This window comes from Erpetoichthys calabaricus, chromosome 4, assembly GCF_900747795.2.
Source record: "Erpetoichthys calabaricus chromosome 4, fErpCal1.3, whole genome shotgun sequence".
Classification (NCBI taxonomy): Eukaryota; Metazoa; Chordata; class Cladistia; order Polypteriformes; family Polypteridae; genus Erpetoichthys; species Erpetoichthys calabaricus.
This window is the reverse complement of record NC_041397.2, coordinates 257660526-257675317: the sequence shown is the minus strand read 5'-3', so window position 1 is coordinate 257675317 and position 14792 is coordinate 257660526. Positions and strand designations below refer to the sequence as shown.

At 37.1% G+C, this 14792-nt stretch overlaps 1 protein-coding gene across 1 annotated transcript in view; it reads left to right on the top strand.

Moving 5' to 3' along the window:
- Positions 1-14792, top strand: part of uxs1 (UDP-glucuronate decarboxylase 1) — a 145678-nt gene that overhangs the window by 100419 nt on the left and 30467 nt on the right. Inside the window, exon 10 of the mRNA XM_028800679.2 lies at positions 10538-10657. Within this exon, the coding sequence (XP_028656512.1) occupies positions 10538-10657 (120 nt within the window). The remainder of the gene's footprint in view (positions 1-10537; positions 10658-14792) is intronic.

Genomic DNA, 14792 nt, shown 5'->3' with positions numbered 1-14792 from the left:
TTTTATATTGTTGTTTTTTTTTCCCCCATGTTTTCAATGTTTGATTTATATCAACAAAAACATAACTTAAATAGCACCACCACTTCATCACAAGGTATTATATTTAGGTTTTTTATGTGTGTGTATTTAAAAAATGAGTAGTGATGTTTTAGAAGAGACTAATTGGACTTTAGTGACTAATGAAGAATAGTAGAAACACTTGTAGAATTAATTTAAATTGTTACTGTATGTTTGTAAAGAAAAATTGCATTGGCAGTAAAAACTGGCCTCTGCCATCTGAAACAAAAACAGCCAGAGACTGTAGCCCCAGAACTCCAGGGTGATCAGTGACTGCAGTAATACCCATTGGTGACATACAGTATATAAACTTTGACGATCCACTGTCTAGGATGTACTAGCTAGTACCTGCTGGCAAAAGCAAGGGAAATCACACCAACATTGATTCATAGCTCAAGTTGAAAGTGGTAGTGGTTAATTAGAAGCTGCTTTCTTAGAAAGCTGACATTATAGGCACATATATTAGGAACAAACTGTTGTTTGTTATTTTTGTTAATTGTTTTATATGTAAATATAATGCCTTAATTTTGTAATCTGTTGCTGGTATCCTCCATTTCATAAACAGATTGTGCACCTAGTTTTTTTTTTTTTTTTTTTTAATTGAGTTTTTATTATTGAAGGGTGGAAGTGGATGTCGTATTTTATTACAGAATTTTAGTTCGTTATTTTAATTTCTTAGGTAATGCACAATATTTTAAAATAAGCAGCATAAGTGCATTACAAGTTTGTTTCAAATTTTAATTGAAGGGAATTGTCAGTCAGTGAAAAACATTGTAGTTTATTTTAAAGCTAAAAATATGATCCCATTTCCAATTAAGTCAATTACACCATGTTCATTTTTAAACTGTGATCTCAACTGTCGCTTTCAGCAATTTCCTGATAGCATAATAAATCATACCTCTCATTAATAATACCAGTTTTGGCTCAGTCATGTCATCATATGTCATATGTATAAATAATCTGACAAGTTTATGAACCTTTGGCAACAATTATCTTTATTAAGCTTTATCGTATTAGGACATAACTTTTGGTTTGACCTTCCCAGTTTTGTGCGTCAATAATATACATTTATTTCAGGCATACCTTTCTGTGATCTTCAATTTTCTCAGGCCATCCGATAACATTGATATCTTGAATTCCATTTTAACTGTACAAGATTACATCTTGCCTGAAGAAGGGGCCTGAGTTGCCTCGAAAGCTTGCATATTGTAATCTTTTTAGTTAGCCAATAAAAGGTGTCATTTTGCTTGGCTTTTCTCTATAAGCATACATCTTGAAACCTATTTGTATCACAGTATTCAAATTACTTATTTATATCCAAATCTCCTTCACAACCTGTATTTTATTTTATATTATTATTTAATTTGATATTTGTTGTACTGTTAATATAAAGGAAAAGTACTGTGTATATAAAAAAGTACAATTTTACTTTATCTTATACTTGTCAGAATAATGCAAGCTTTTTCCATCACACATCAAGCTTCCTTCACCTACACCATGTCTGTACTGTATGACTCCACGGACACAGAGGCTGATTGATTAAAGCTTTATTAAAGAACTTACTCAGTTGTTGAATGTTTTCATGGTTGACAAACTATAGTTGGAATTTCAAATTGGTTAAAACAATAACCAAGGAAGGTCACTAAATTACAACCAGAGAAATTAATTAAAAACGCAATCTTGTTGTTAAAAGTCAACCAAAAAGTTCCAGAATTGAGAAGAAGTTACAAAAAATTGATTTTCCAGAAGTTAAAAATTAACTTGGTGAACAATAGAGGGACGGGCTATAAGAAGCATGTTATATATTGTGGTCAGTTGTGCAACTGTAATTAATTAGCCTGAGATGTGCCTGAGAAAATTATTGGATATGAACAATACCAATCCAATATCAAATAGATCTTTTCCAATTTCTTGTAAGAAAAATTGAAATGCATTTTTTTAACATTCTTTTATTATGAATAACTATAAATCTTAAAGAGGGAAAAAATAGTTAGACTAGTTGTTAAAGAAAGATGAGAATATAATATTCAACTACAAACTTTTAAGACTTTTTTTCAGTACAATGCAGTATTGTTTACTAGTCCATTTAGACATAATATATATTATATATCTTATCGATTCCGGGCTTTATTTTAAATTGTTTGCAGAGGGAGAACAAAACATATTTTCAAAGGTAATTCTTTAAACACATGCCTACCACAGTTTATGTTCTGTCTTATATAGTATTAGCCCTTTATACCGGTGACTTTTAGTATAACAGTGATCACTGATCCATTGTCAGGTATTGTATGCATATGCACTATGGTGGTATTGTCCATACCTAGGGAAGATGAAAGCCATTGTTCCCGTCAAGTGAACTTTTTAGTATATTGCTGTAATAATACCTGTCTCTGTTTGAATGTAAGATAGATTAAAAAATTAATAGTTGACTTCAGAAGGCAAAGATATGTATGTTCACCCCACATTGATTAGGGGAGGAGGTAGAAATAGTGACTGAATATAAGTATATTTCAACTTAAACATTAATAATCAAAACTGAACTATAAATATTTTTTTTAAAGAGGCTGTATTCTAAAAGCAGTGAGCACTTGTTTCTAATGTGTATACTTATTCTATTCAAAGTGGATAGGGATCACATGCTGTCCTTTTATCCCAACATGATTCATTCTTTTACCATTTTTAAGCTGTATGTTTAGTGCTCTATCAAATAAACATTTAAAAAAAGCTCCAGCAGGTTACCAGATAGGCATGTGCTAGAGGGTAGTGATAAAGAAACTGCATATCATCTTGGCTAATGACTGATATCTTTCACATACAACCATTTTCTCCAATAAATTAGGAAACATTCACTTTAAAGACCTAAACAGACTGCTCCAGAAATTCATTTCTCCCCAGTACTAAACCACTTTCTAACACAACCATAAGAAATAGGAAAGCTTTAGGGATAAAGAATCTCTTTATATACAATGTCAATATATCTAGGTAAAAAGATGTTGTTAAATTGTAAGATGTTTTATGAAAGTAAATTATGTTCACTTCTCATAATTTTTGTGAATTTGTAGCCTTTTGTCTGTTTTTTTTTTGTTCATGTGTATTTTGTGTGTGCCTGTTTTTTTATTTTCTTGTTTTAATATGGATAAATAAAAACATTTCTTTTGATGTTATTTTGAGTGTGAGGAGATGCAGACAAGACAGTATTCTCCTTTGAAAAGGGCTATATTTTGTGGGGTCTATATCATGTCTTCCAGACAGAACCAATCTAACAGGTAGAAATATTGTAAACATAGAGTACCACAAAAATGCTATCCTGACATAGCTGATAAGTAGCATACTTTTTGAACAGAGTTGCTCATTCATGGTTCTCAAAGGCAGCATTAGCTGTAGGTGTTCATGCCTGCAAAATTCCTGCTTTTAATTTAACCTCTATTTCAGTTAAACAGGCTGTTATTTCATTATTTATACCTTTATTTTAACAATTCAAAAATACCCATGAAAATTTTATATTTATAGGAATTTACGAAAACTGATAGTTTTACTGATTTTTTGCTTATGTAAAATTGTCTGTTATTTTTTTTTTCTTAAACTTGTTGGTTATTTAAGATGTTGTTTATTGATTAAACAAGCAGATGTGACCGTGAAGTATGTATTTTTCTGCATTTGTTATTATGAGCACCTCTGTCTGCACTTTAATTGTGAGTGTTTAAATAAAGTTTACAATTACTGCTTTTAATTAAACCTAACATGGTAATCTGGTCTTTGCTCAGTGCTGACATTCAGAAACACAATACAATGTACTTTTTGTATTTTGTGTTATGTGCTTAAATTAATGAGCTTTGTCAATTTTCTTTCTTCTGTAATTCACTTTTTTTCTGCACTGATTGTTCTTCTAATTGCAGTTCGGTAGTAAATGCTGACAAAAAAGCAGTCCCAGGTGCAGATGGTAATGAATAGCAAAACAGAAGAAGGTGTTTCAATTTGTTTGATCTTTAGTAAGCAACTGCATAAAAAAACAAAGCATCTTAAAATAAACAAAACAACAAAATGTACTTGTTCTGGTTAAATTCCTGCAACAATTGTACATTTTATGCCCACACTCTTATTCTGAGACATCACTGGTTGCATTGTGCAAAATTTTATGGAAACAACAAAAACTTGAAAACTTTTTTTTTTTTTTTGCTTTTTGTTTCAAAAAAACTGCAAAATGTGGACTAATCATTATATGTTGTAAGCTGGATAATTAAAAGTATTAATTATTACCTGAAAAGGAAAAGGTGCCACTGTTTCAATTTTATATTTAGTATTACAAATGTATACCTTTCTTCAATTATCCATTAGTTGTGGTGGGACCACACTTGTAGACTTCCTTAGGTTAGGAAATTATTTTTTTTTTTTATTGTTTTGAGTATTGGTGTACCGAATATAACCTGTGTCACATGCGGCTGTGCAAATAATCTTAGTCACAGATAGCAGCAAGATTGGCAGGTGGCTGTTCAGCTGAGAGGTAAAATGTACTATTTAAAATGGTGTATCCAGCAGGGGGTGCATCCTCCCTGGGAAGAGGTTAGAGGTTCATTAGAGATTGTAGCTATTACAAAACATATATAATATATATAATATAAACACACACACACACTTGGGGGCTTTGCCCCCTGCTCTCTTCGCTCACCAACCCCCGGGCCTGCGCTAAACGCTAGTCTCTTTTCGGTTCTTCCACTCGTGTTTGGGGATGCAGATGTACAATGTAAACAGATTTTTTATTTTCATGACAATTGTTACATATGCATAATAGAGCTAACTATTTTACATTACAGCGAGTAATTAACCATATTAAAAAATAGTAAAACATAATAATTTGAAAGTAAATTATGTTTCATGTTACGTTTAGAGTTAGTCGTTGAGTAATACGATTTCATTATATTTGGCTTTGAAATTAACACGCAAATACTTTTTAAAGTTACATTTTTATTGTAAAACTTAAGGAAAATTTTTTTTAATAAAATTTTTGTCAATATCGCATTGAATTTTGATTCTGTGTTTGAACTTTCATTCTGACAACGCAATGTATAAATGCCCATGATTGAATTTCATTTCTTTATCTCTATTAAATAAAATGACTTTGTCAAATGTTTGCCTCTGATATTTGTTAATTGTCTTTGCAAAAGCCATTCTAACGGGAAACTGTTAACATTTTAATACGAATGGCATATCAAGATCTCCTTTGTTGTCTAATATTATCCAGGGAAGATTTACTACATTACCTTTCTTGGATACATCCTTCTTTCTACAGTAATTTGTGCGGTGGAAGACCGGTCTGTGTTAACGGTTGTAGATATTCTTCGGGTTATTGTAAGTTGATGTTTTCATGTTCTGCACAATCACCGCCAACTGTTTCAGCATAGTCTGTTATTACACATTTAACCAATTTGCCACGTAACCGATCAATATTTTTGGTGTAAATTCATTTGACTTCGTTTCTCGGTGCTAGGATTGCCCGTGTACTCATTTTTTCTGTTGATAACCCTTCGTGATGAAATTCTTCAATAAGATTTGGACATAATACATCATCTTTAATTGGGAACTTTAAAGTAAGGAAAACGTTAAAATTTATAAGAGTTAAGAGAGCAGGAACTATGTCTGACAAAAGCATTCACAAGAATGAGAGGTGAGAGTACTGTGTGCGTGGTTGAATATGGTTGAGAGGAGGGTGTGACTTGAAAAAATCTAATGACCAGAGTCTCGCAGGACTTGAAAAAATCTCTTTAAAAAAGTCTTGTTTCGTCGCGGGATTTTTTTTTATATAATAGATATTTAGATAGATATTAGCCGTCCTCCGCTGCTCCACCCGTGTAGTAGTGAAACAGGGCAAACTTTAAAAATAAATTAAACAAAAAGGTTTTGCTATCTAAGTGGAGGCAAAATAAGCTCCAACACGTCGCGAGAGGTAGACTGACTGGAACAGAGGCTGGTGCATGAGTGAGGAGGGCCCTGCCCTTACATCTTAGTGCGAATAAATCACTCCTGCAAATGAACTTTAATACTTAGAGTGATGAGAAGAGTTGCAAAATCAGCCAGAATGCTCAAGCAAATTATAGAAAAAAGCCTGATCTAAATCCATTAAGTAGTTAGTTCTCTTGTGAATAGCAGACAGACATACATACTGACAGACGTTGGATTTTTATATAATGGTACTGCGGTGATCAAAAGAGTCGGTAACATTAATGGAAGATTACACTTGCTTCTGTTTAATATTGTTTTTAACACTCACAATAATATAATAGTCAAAGGAGAGCTATACTTCACCGAAGTATAAGGCAGTTGAAGTTTTCTGCGATCAGCACTTATCTAGTCTTTCATAGAAAGTGGAAAACCGTTGTCCTAGGCAACGGCAGGAACGATATCTTCCATCCGTCCGTAGGATGGTTCCATGCAGTTGTTCAATGTTTATACCTTTTCTTTAAACATGCAACCTCCAAACACTACTGTATGAAATATTTTTGCAGGTGTTTCCTTCTCTGCAGTATCCATTATCATATCAGTTTGTGCCCATGTAAAATTGTAATAAATTAATATAAATCAACCTTTAAGCTGTTCTTTCAGCTGAAGTTTGTGAGATAGTCTTTGTCTTAGTTTATACTGTGCTGAAAAAGCCGATTTTAATATGACAATGTATTCAGATTGCATATTTCATGAAATTAAGCTTTTTCTTCTCCGGAAAATTGCTAATAAACCCATATACCTGATTTAAACATGAGAATTTGGTTTAGGAATTTCTGCAGCACTGCTAACATTTGTAATATCCCAAATTTGATAATGTAGAAGCAGTGTATTTTGCTATGCAAGTATGTATGGATGATTAAGATAGTAATGTATGGATATCTGAAGACTTTATTAAGCTAAATTAAGATACAGTAAATGTCACCTCTCATTATTGTATTGCATGCACTAGTCAAGAAACGTGTTCACTTGCCACAGTCTATTCCCAGTCTTCTAATAGTCAATACAGAAGAGATAAAAAATTCTAGTGTTATTTTAGATTCTACTCTTTTGTTTTGATTCACATTAAAAATGTCACTAGGAGAGCATTTTCTTTTTCATTTAAAAACATAGCTAGATTATGATAAGTAGATGCAGTGCATTTGGAAAGTATTCACAGCGCATCATTTTTTCCACATTTTGTTATGTTACAGCCTTATTCCAAAATGGATTAAATTCATTTTTTTCCTCAGAATTCTACACACAACACCCCATAATGATAACGTGAAAAAAGTTTACTTGAGATTTTTGCAAATTTATTAAAAATAAAAAAATTGAGAAAGCACATGTACATAAGTATTCACACCCTTGGCCTGAAGTTCAAAATTGAGCTCAGGTGCATCCTCTTTCCCCTGATCATCCGTGAGATGTTTCTGCAGCTTAATTGGAGTCCACCTGTGGTAAATTCAGTTGATTAGACATGATTTGGAAAGGCACACACCTGTCTATATAAGGTCCCACAGTTGACAGTTCATGTCGGAGCACAAACCAAGCATGAAGTCAAAGGAATTGTCTGTAGACCTCTTGAGACAGGATTGTCTCGAGGCACAAATCTGGGGAAGGTTACAGAAAAATTTCTGCTGCTTTGAAGGTCCCAATGAGCACAGTGGCCTCCATCATCCGTAACTGGAAGAAGTTCGAAACCACCAGGACACTTCCTAGAGCTGGCTGGCCATCTAAACTGAGCGATCGGGGGAGAAGGGCCTTAGTCAGGGACATGATCAAGAACCCGATGGTCACTCTGTCAGAGCTCCAGAGGTCCTCTGTGGAGAGAGCAGAACCTTCCAGAAGGACAACCATCTCTGCAGCAAGCCACCAATCAGGCCTGTATGGTAGAGTGGCCAGACGGAAGTCACTCCTTAGTAAAAGGCACATGGCAGCCCGCCTGGAGTTTGCCAAAAGGCACCTGAAGGACTCTCAGTCCATGAGAAAGAAAATTCTCTGGTCTGATGAGACAAAGATTGAACTCTTTGGTGTGAATGCCAGGCGTCACGTTTGGAGGAAACCAGGCACTGCTCATCACCAGGCCAATACCATCCCTACAGTGAAGCATGGTGGTGGCAGCATCATGCTGTGGGGATGTTTTTCAGCGGCAGAAACTAGGAGACTAGTCAGGATAAAGGGAAAGATGACTGCAGCAATGTACAGAGACATCCTGGATGAAAACCTGCTCCAGAGCGCTCTTGACCTCAGACTGGGGCGACGGTTCATCTTTCAGCAGGACAACGACCCTAAGCACACAGCCAAGATATCAAAGGAGTGGCTTCAGGACAACTCTGTGAATGTCCTTGAGTGGCCCAGCCAGAGCCCAAACTTGAATCCGACTGAACATCTCTGGAGAGATCTTAAAATGGCTGTGCACTGACGCTTCCCATCTAACCTGATGGAGCTTGAGAGGTGCTGCAAAGAGGAATGGACGAAAGTGGCCAAGGATAGGTGTGCCAAGCTTGTGGCATCATATTCAAAAAGACTTGAGGCTATAATTGCTAACAAAAGGTGCATCGACAAAGTGTTGAGCAAAGGCTGTGAATACTTATGTACATGTGATTTCTCAGTTTTTTTATTTTTAATAAATTTGCAAAAACCTGAAGTAAACTTTTTTCACATTGTCATTATGGGGTGTTGTGTGTAGAATTCTGAGGAAACAAATGAATTTAATCCATTTTGGAATAAGGCTGTAACATAACAAAATGTGGAAAAAGTGATGTGCTGTGAATACTTTACGGATGCACAGTACATAGAGGTTTGACTTTGTGTTGAATGAGTAGTTGCTCATGGAATCCTTAATGAAGCACAGTGCCTGCATTATGAGGAAGCGTCAGTTATGGCCCTACAGATATGTGGCACGATTCCCCAAGGGTGATCCAGCTCACAGGATCCTTAATGTTGAGGACCTGACTGTCTAAATCAGGCCAAGGGGATGCCCTTGTAACACCATTCGCGACAGATAGTCATTTCTGGAGGGTGGGACTGGACCACATGTCTGTCTGGGGGATTGCCAACCAGGATCTTGAGCTGTTTCGTCATGTAGTTGGGAGCAGCAACGTGCTGTACCAGTGCATGCTGCCCGACCTGTCCTGACCTAGATTATGTCCTTTTCTTAATCATTCAGCTGCCACGACTCTCATGCATGCTTTTGTGACCTCACAACTGTACTGTTGTAATGTATTTCTCTTTGGAATGTGTAGTCATGCATATGTCCAGAATTCAGCAGGAAGGCATCTTACCCAGACTAAATTATGGAACTATATTACTCCCATTCTTCAACATTTGCATTTGCTCCCTGTGCAATATTGTATACAATGTAAAGTACCTTTACTGATATTTAAACGACTGTGTCTCAATAACCTTCTCTCTTATCACATTCCACCTCAAGCACTGTGGCCCTCTGGAGCACAAATGCTTTGTGTACCATCATCCAGGTTGCACACTGTGGGTGACAGGGCATTCAGTGCAGCTGGTCTTAGACTACGGAATGCCCTGCCACTATAACTGCAGACTTGAATTTTGCTTCTTACCTCTAAAAAGTTGCTTAAAAGCTCATCTTTTTAAAATTGCAGTTTCCTAGTTTTATAAGCATGTTGAGTATATTTTATTAATTTTATTTATAAATTGTTTGTTGTTATTAATTGTTGGTTTTTGAGTGTATGGTGACCTGGTGTGTCTTAAAAGGCATATATGAATAAAATGTATAAATAATAAGTACCATTAAAAGGAATTACTTTGGTACACCAGAAACAATAATACTGTAAAGTGCAATTAAGTAAAGTTTAAGTGAATGCTTCCATTTGGTAAAGATGTATGTGTACCTTTAGTCAGGGTGCAAATTTTATAATTAACAAGGCAAGTTATATTTTTACTAGTAAATAATAATAAAAAACAAAAGTTTCTTTATTTTATGTATAAATTCCAATTGCACATTATGTATCCCCAATGTTATTACAGAGTTAAAAACACCCAATTTGGTGTTAAAGGTTATCAGCTTACTTGAGTATATAGATTATTAATGGGAACCAATCTTCACAGGGAGGCGAATCATGGTAATTACACAAACAAAGCTGAAGTGTACCTAGCACCCTATCCAGTGACTTTGTTACTGTCTGCCTTGCTTCCATAAATAAAACTTAAAAAACGTAACAACTAAAAAATGCAGACTACTTTATCAACCTCTTGCAAGCTCTGTAGCCTGTAATTGTTCTGCCGCATGTTATAAGAAGATCTGTAGACTTTCAACATTTATACTATTATCTTCTCTTGATGAGATGCAACAGGAAAGTGTTAAAGCAATAGTTAAGAGCAACAATATGTTCAAGTATTTTAAGGTAATTAATTATTGTTAATATATATTTTTTTACCAAGCTTACTTCAAATGAGAATGTTTTAGAATGCTTTAATGTGTTTCTCAGTGTTTATGGTATGTTAATCCTTATCTTGTGTCTGCCATCAGGAGGGAGTGGAGGTGCGAGTTGCAAGAATATTTAATACCTTTGGTCCTCGGATGCACATGAATGATGGTAGAGTTGTAAGCAATTTCATCCTTCAGGCCCTACAAGGAGAAGCTCTTACAGTAAGTATAATCAAATATTTTCAGCATTGCTTGTTTGAAAAACTTTTTTTAAATGTTTGAATTGCTTGTAATGTAATTTGTAAAAGATAGCCTTTATATTATATAACACTGAGTGACAGCAAGAAGGGTGCTTGGCGTGACATCTGGAAAGCGGAAGGAGGAAAAGGAAACCTGGTGGTGGAATGATGAAATACAGGAGAGTATACAGAGGAAGAGGATGGCAAAGAAGAAGTGGGATAGTCAGAGAGATACAGAAAGTAGATAAGAGTACAAGGGGATAAGGCGCAAGGTGAAGAGAGAGATGGTGAAGGCTAAAGAAAAGGCGTCTCATGAGTTGTATGAGAGGTTGGACAGATTGGCTAGACAGAGGGACCAAGCTGGGAAAGATGTGCAGCAGGTTAGGGTGATAAAGGATAAAGATGGAAACGTACTCACAAGCGAGGAGAGTGTGTTGAGCAGATGGAAAGAGAACTTTGAGAGGCTGATGAATGAGAGAGAGAAGAGGTTAGATGATGTGGAGATAGTGAATCAGGAAGTGCAACGGATTAGCAAGGAGGAAGTAAGGACAGCTATGAAAAGGATGAAAAATGGAAAGACTATTGGTCCAGATGACATACCTGTGGAAGCATGGAGGTGTTTAGGAGAGATGGCAATGGAGTTTTTAACCAGATTTTTTAATGGAATCTTGGAAAGTGAGAGGATGCCTGAAGAGTGGAGAAGAAGTGCACTAGTGCCGATATTTAAGAATAAGGGGGATGTGCAGGACTGCAGTAACTACAGGGGAATAAAATTGATGAGCCACAGCATGAAGTTATGGGAAAGAGTAGTGGAAGCTTGGTTAAGAAGTGAGGTGATGATTAGTGAGCAGCAGTAATGTTTCATGCCAAGAAAGAGCACCACAGATGCAATGTTTGTTCTGAGGCTGTTGATAGAGAAGTTTAGAGAAGGCCAGAAGAAGTTGCATTGCGTCTTTGTGGACCTGGAGAAAGCATTTGACAGGGTGCCTCGAGAGGAGCTGTGGTATTGTATGAGGAAGTTGGGAGTGGCAGAGAAGTATGTAAGAGTTGTACAGGATATGTACGAGGGAAGTGTGACAGTGGTGAGGTCTGTGCTAGTAGTGACGGATGCATTCAAGTTGGAGGTGGGATTACATCAGGGATTGGCTCTGAGCCCTTTCTTATTTGCAATGGTGATGGACAGGTTGACAGACGAGATTAGACAGGAGTCCCCGTGGACTATGATGTTTGCTGATGACATTGTGATCTGTAGCAATAGTAGGGAGGAGGTTGAGGAGACCCTGGAGAGGTGGAGATATGTTCTAGAGAGGAGAGGAATGAAGGTCAGTAGGAACAAGACAGAATACATGTGTGTAAATGAGAGGGAGGTCAGTGGAATGGTGAGAATGCAGGGAGTACAGTTGGCGAAGGTGGATGAGTTTAAATACTTGGGATCTACAGTACAGAGTAATGGGGATTGTGGAAGAGAGGTGAAAAAGAGAGTGCAGGCAGGGTGGAATGGGTGGAGAAGAGTTTCAGGAGTAATTTGTGACAGATTGGTATAAGCATGAATGAAAGGGAAGGTCTACAGGACGGTAGTGAGACCAGCTATGTTATATGGGTTGGAGATGGTGGCACTGACCAGAAAGCAATAGACAGAGCTAGAGGTAGCAGAGTTACAGTAAACATGTTAAGATTCGCATCTGGGTGTGACGAGGATGGATAGGATTAGAAATGAGTACATTAGAGAGTCAGCTCAAGTTGGACATTTGGGAGACAAAGTCAGAAAGGCAAGATTGCGTTGGTTTGGACATGTGCAGAGGAGTGATGCTGGGTATATTGGGAGAAGGATGTTAAGGATAGAGCTGCCAGGGAAGAGGAAAAGAGGAAGGCCTAAGCAAAGGTTTATGGATGTGGTGAGAGAGGACATGCAGGTGATGGGTGTAACAGAACAAGACAGAGGAGGACAGAAAGATATGGAAAAAGATGATTCGCTGTAGCAACCCCTAACGGGAGCAGCCGAAAGAAGAAGAAGAAGTAAAACATGAGCCTCTACCCAAAGGTGCTAAATTTGAAAAGGGCCACCAAAGCAGCTGTATATGCATTTCTTTCACTTATTGGAAAATAAAATAAGTGACGATCATCCCTTTTCAGAAAAGTGGCTTTGTTATAATGCTAATTTTAAACAAGTGCACGTGCCTAATGTGAAAAAAGTATCTGTGGGCTTCCTTAGAAATTAGCCCTTTTAAATCTACATAGAGCTTTACAATACAGAATGAAGCAATACAGTAAATAAAAATAAGATCATTTAACTTAATTTTTCTGTTTTACACCACATGAAATTTAAGAATTTTTTGAAGTCCTCAGTATTCACAACTTCACAACATATATGTGTGTGTGTGTGTGTGTGTGTACAGTGCATCCGGAAAGAATTCACAGCGCATCACTTTTTCCACATTTTGTTATGTTACAGCCTTATTCCAAAATGGATTAAATTCATTTTTTCCCTCAGAATTCTACACACAACACCCCATAATGACAAAGTGAAAAAAGTTTACTTGAGGTTTTTGCAAATTTATTAAAAATAAAAAAAATTGAGAAAGCACATGTACATAAGTATTCACAGCCTTTTCCATGAAGCTCAAAATTGAGATCAGGTGCATCCTCTTTCCCCTAATCATCCTTGAGATCTTTCTATAGCTTAATTGGAGTCCACCTGTGGTAAATTCAGTTGATTGGACATGATTTGGAAAGGCACTCACCTGTCTATATAAGGTCCCACAGTTGACAGTTCATGTCAGAACATAAACCAAGCATGAAGTCAAAGGAATTGTCTGTAGACCTCTGAGACAGGATTGTCTCGAGGCACAAATCTGGGGAAGGTTACAGAAAAATTTCTGCTGATTTGAAGGTCCCAATGAGCACAGTGGCCTCCATCATCTGTAAGTGGAAGAAGTTGGAAACCACCAGGACTCTTCCTAGAGCTGGCCGGCCATCTAAACTGAGCTATCGGAGAAGAAGGGCCTTTGTCAGGGAGGTGACCAAGAACCCGATGGTCACTCTGTCAGAGCTCCAGAGGTCCTCTGTGGAGAGAGGAGAACCTTCCAGAAGGACAACCATCTCTGCAGCAATCCACCAATCAGGCCTGTATGGAAGAGTGGCCAGACGGAAGCCACTCCTTAGTAAAAGGCACATGGCAGCCCGCCTGGAGTTTGTCAAAAGGCACCTGAAGGACTCTCAGACCATGAGAAAGAAAATTCTCTGGTCTGATGAGACAAAGATTGAACTCTTTGGTGTGAATGCCAGGCGTCACGTTTGGATGAAACCAGGCACTGCTCATCACCAGGCCAATACCATCCCTACAGTGAAGCATGGTGGTGGCAGCATCATGCTGTGGGGATGTTTTTCAGCGGCAGGAACTGGGAGACTAGTCAGGATAAAGGGAAAGATGACTGCAGCAATGTACAGAGACATCCTGGATGAAAACCTGCTCCAGAACACTCCTGACCTCAGACTGGGGCGACGGTTCATCTTTCAGCAGGACAACGACCCTAAGCACACAGCCAAGATATCAAAGGAGTGGCTTCAGGACAACTCTGTGAATGTCCTTGAGTGGCCCAGCCAGAGCCCAGACTTGAATCCGATTGAACATCTCTGGAGAGATCTTAAAATGGCTGTGCACCGACGCTTCCCATCCAACCTGATGGAGCTTGAGAGGTGCTGCAAAGAGGAATGGGCGAAACTGGCCACGGATAGGTGTGCCAAGCTTGTGGCATCATATTCAAAAAGACTTGAGGCTATAATTGCTGCCAAAGGTGCATCGGCAAAGTATTGAGCAAAGGCAGTGAATACTTATGTACATGTGATTTCTCAGTTTTTTTTGTTTTTTTTTAATAAATTTGCAAAAACTTCAAGTAAACTTTTTTCACGTTTTCATTATGGGGTGTTGTGTGTAGAATTCTGAGGAAAAAAATTAAATTAATCCATTTTGGAATAAGGCTGTAACATAACAAAACGTGGAAAAAGTGATGCGCTGTGAATACTTTCTGGATGCACTGTATGTATGTATGTATGTATGTATGTATGTATGTATGTATGTATGTATGTAAATAAATATTTTGTGTGTGTAATGTGTCATT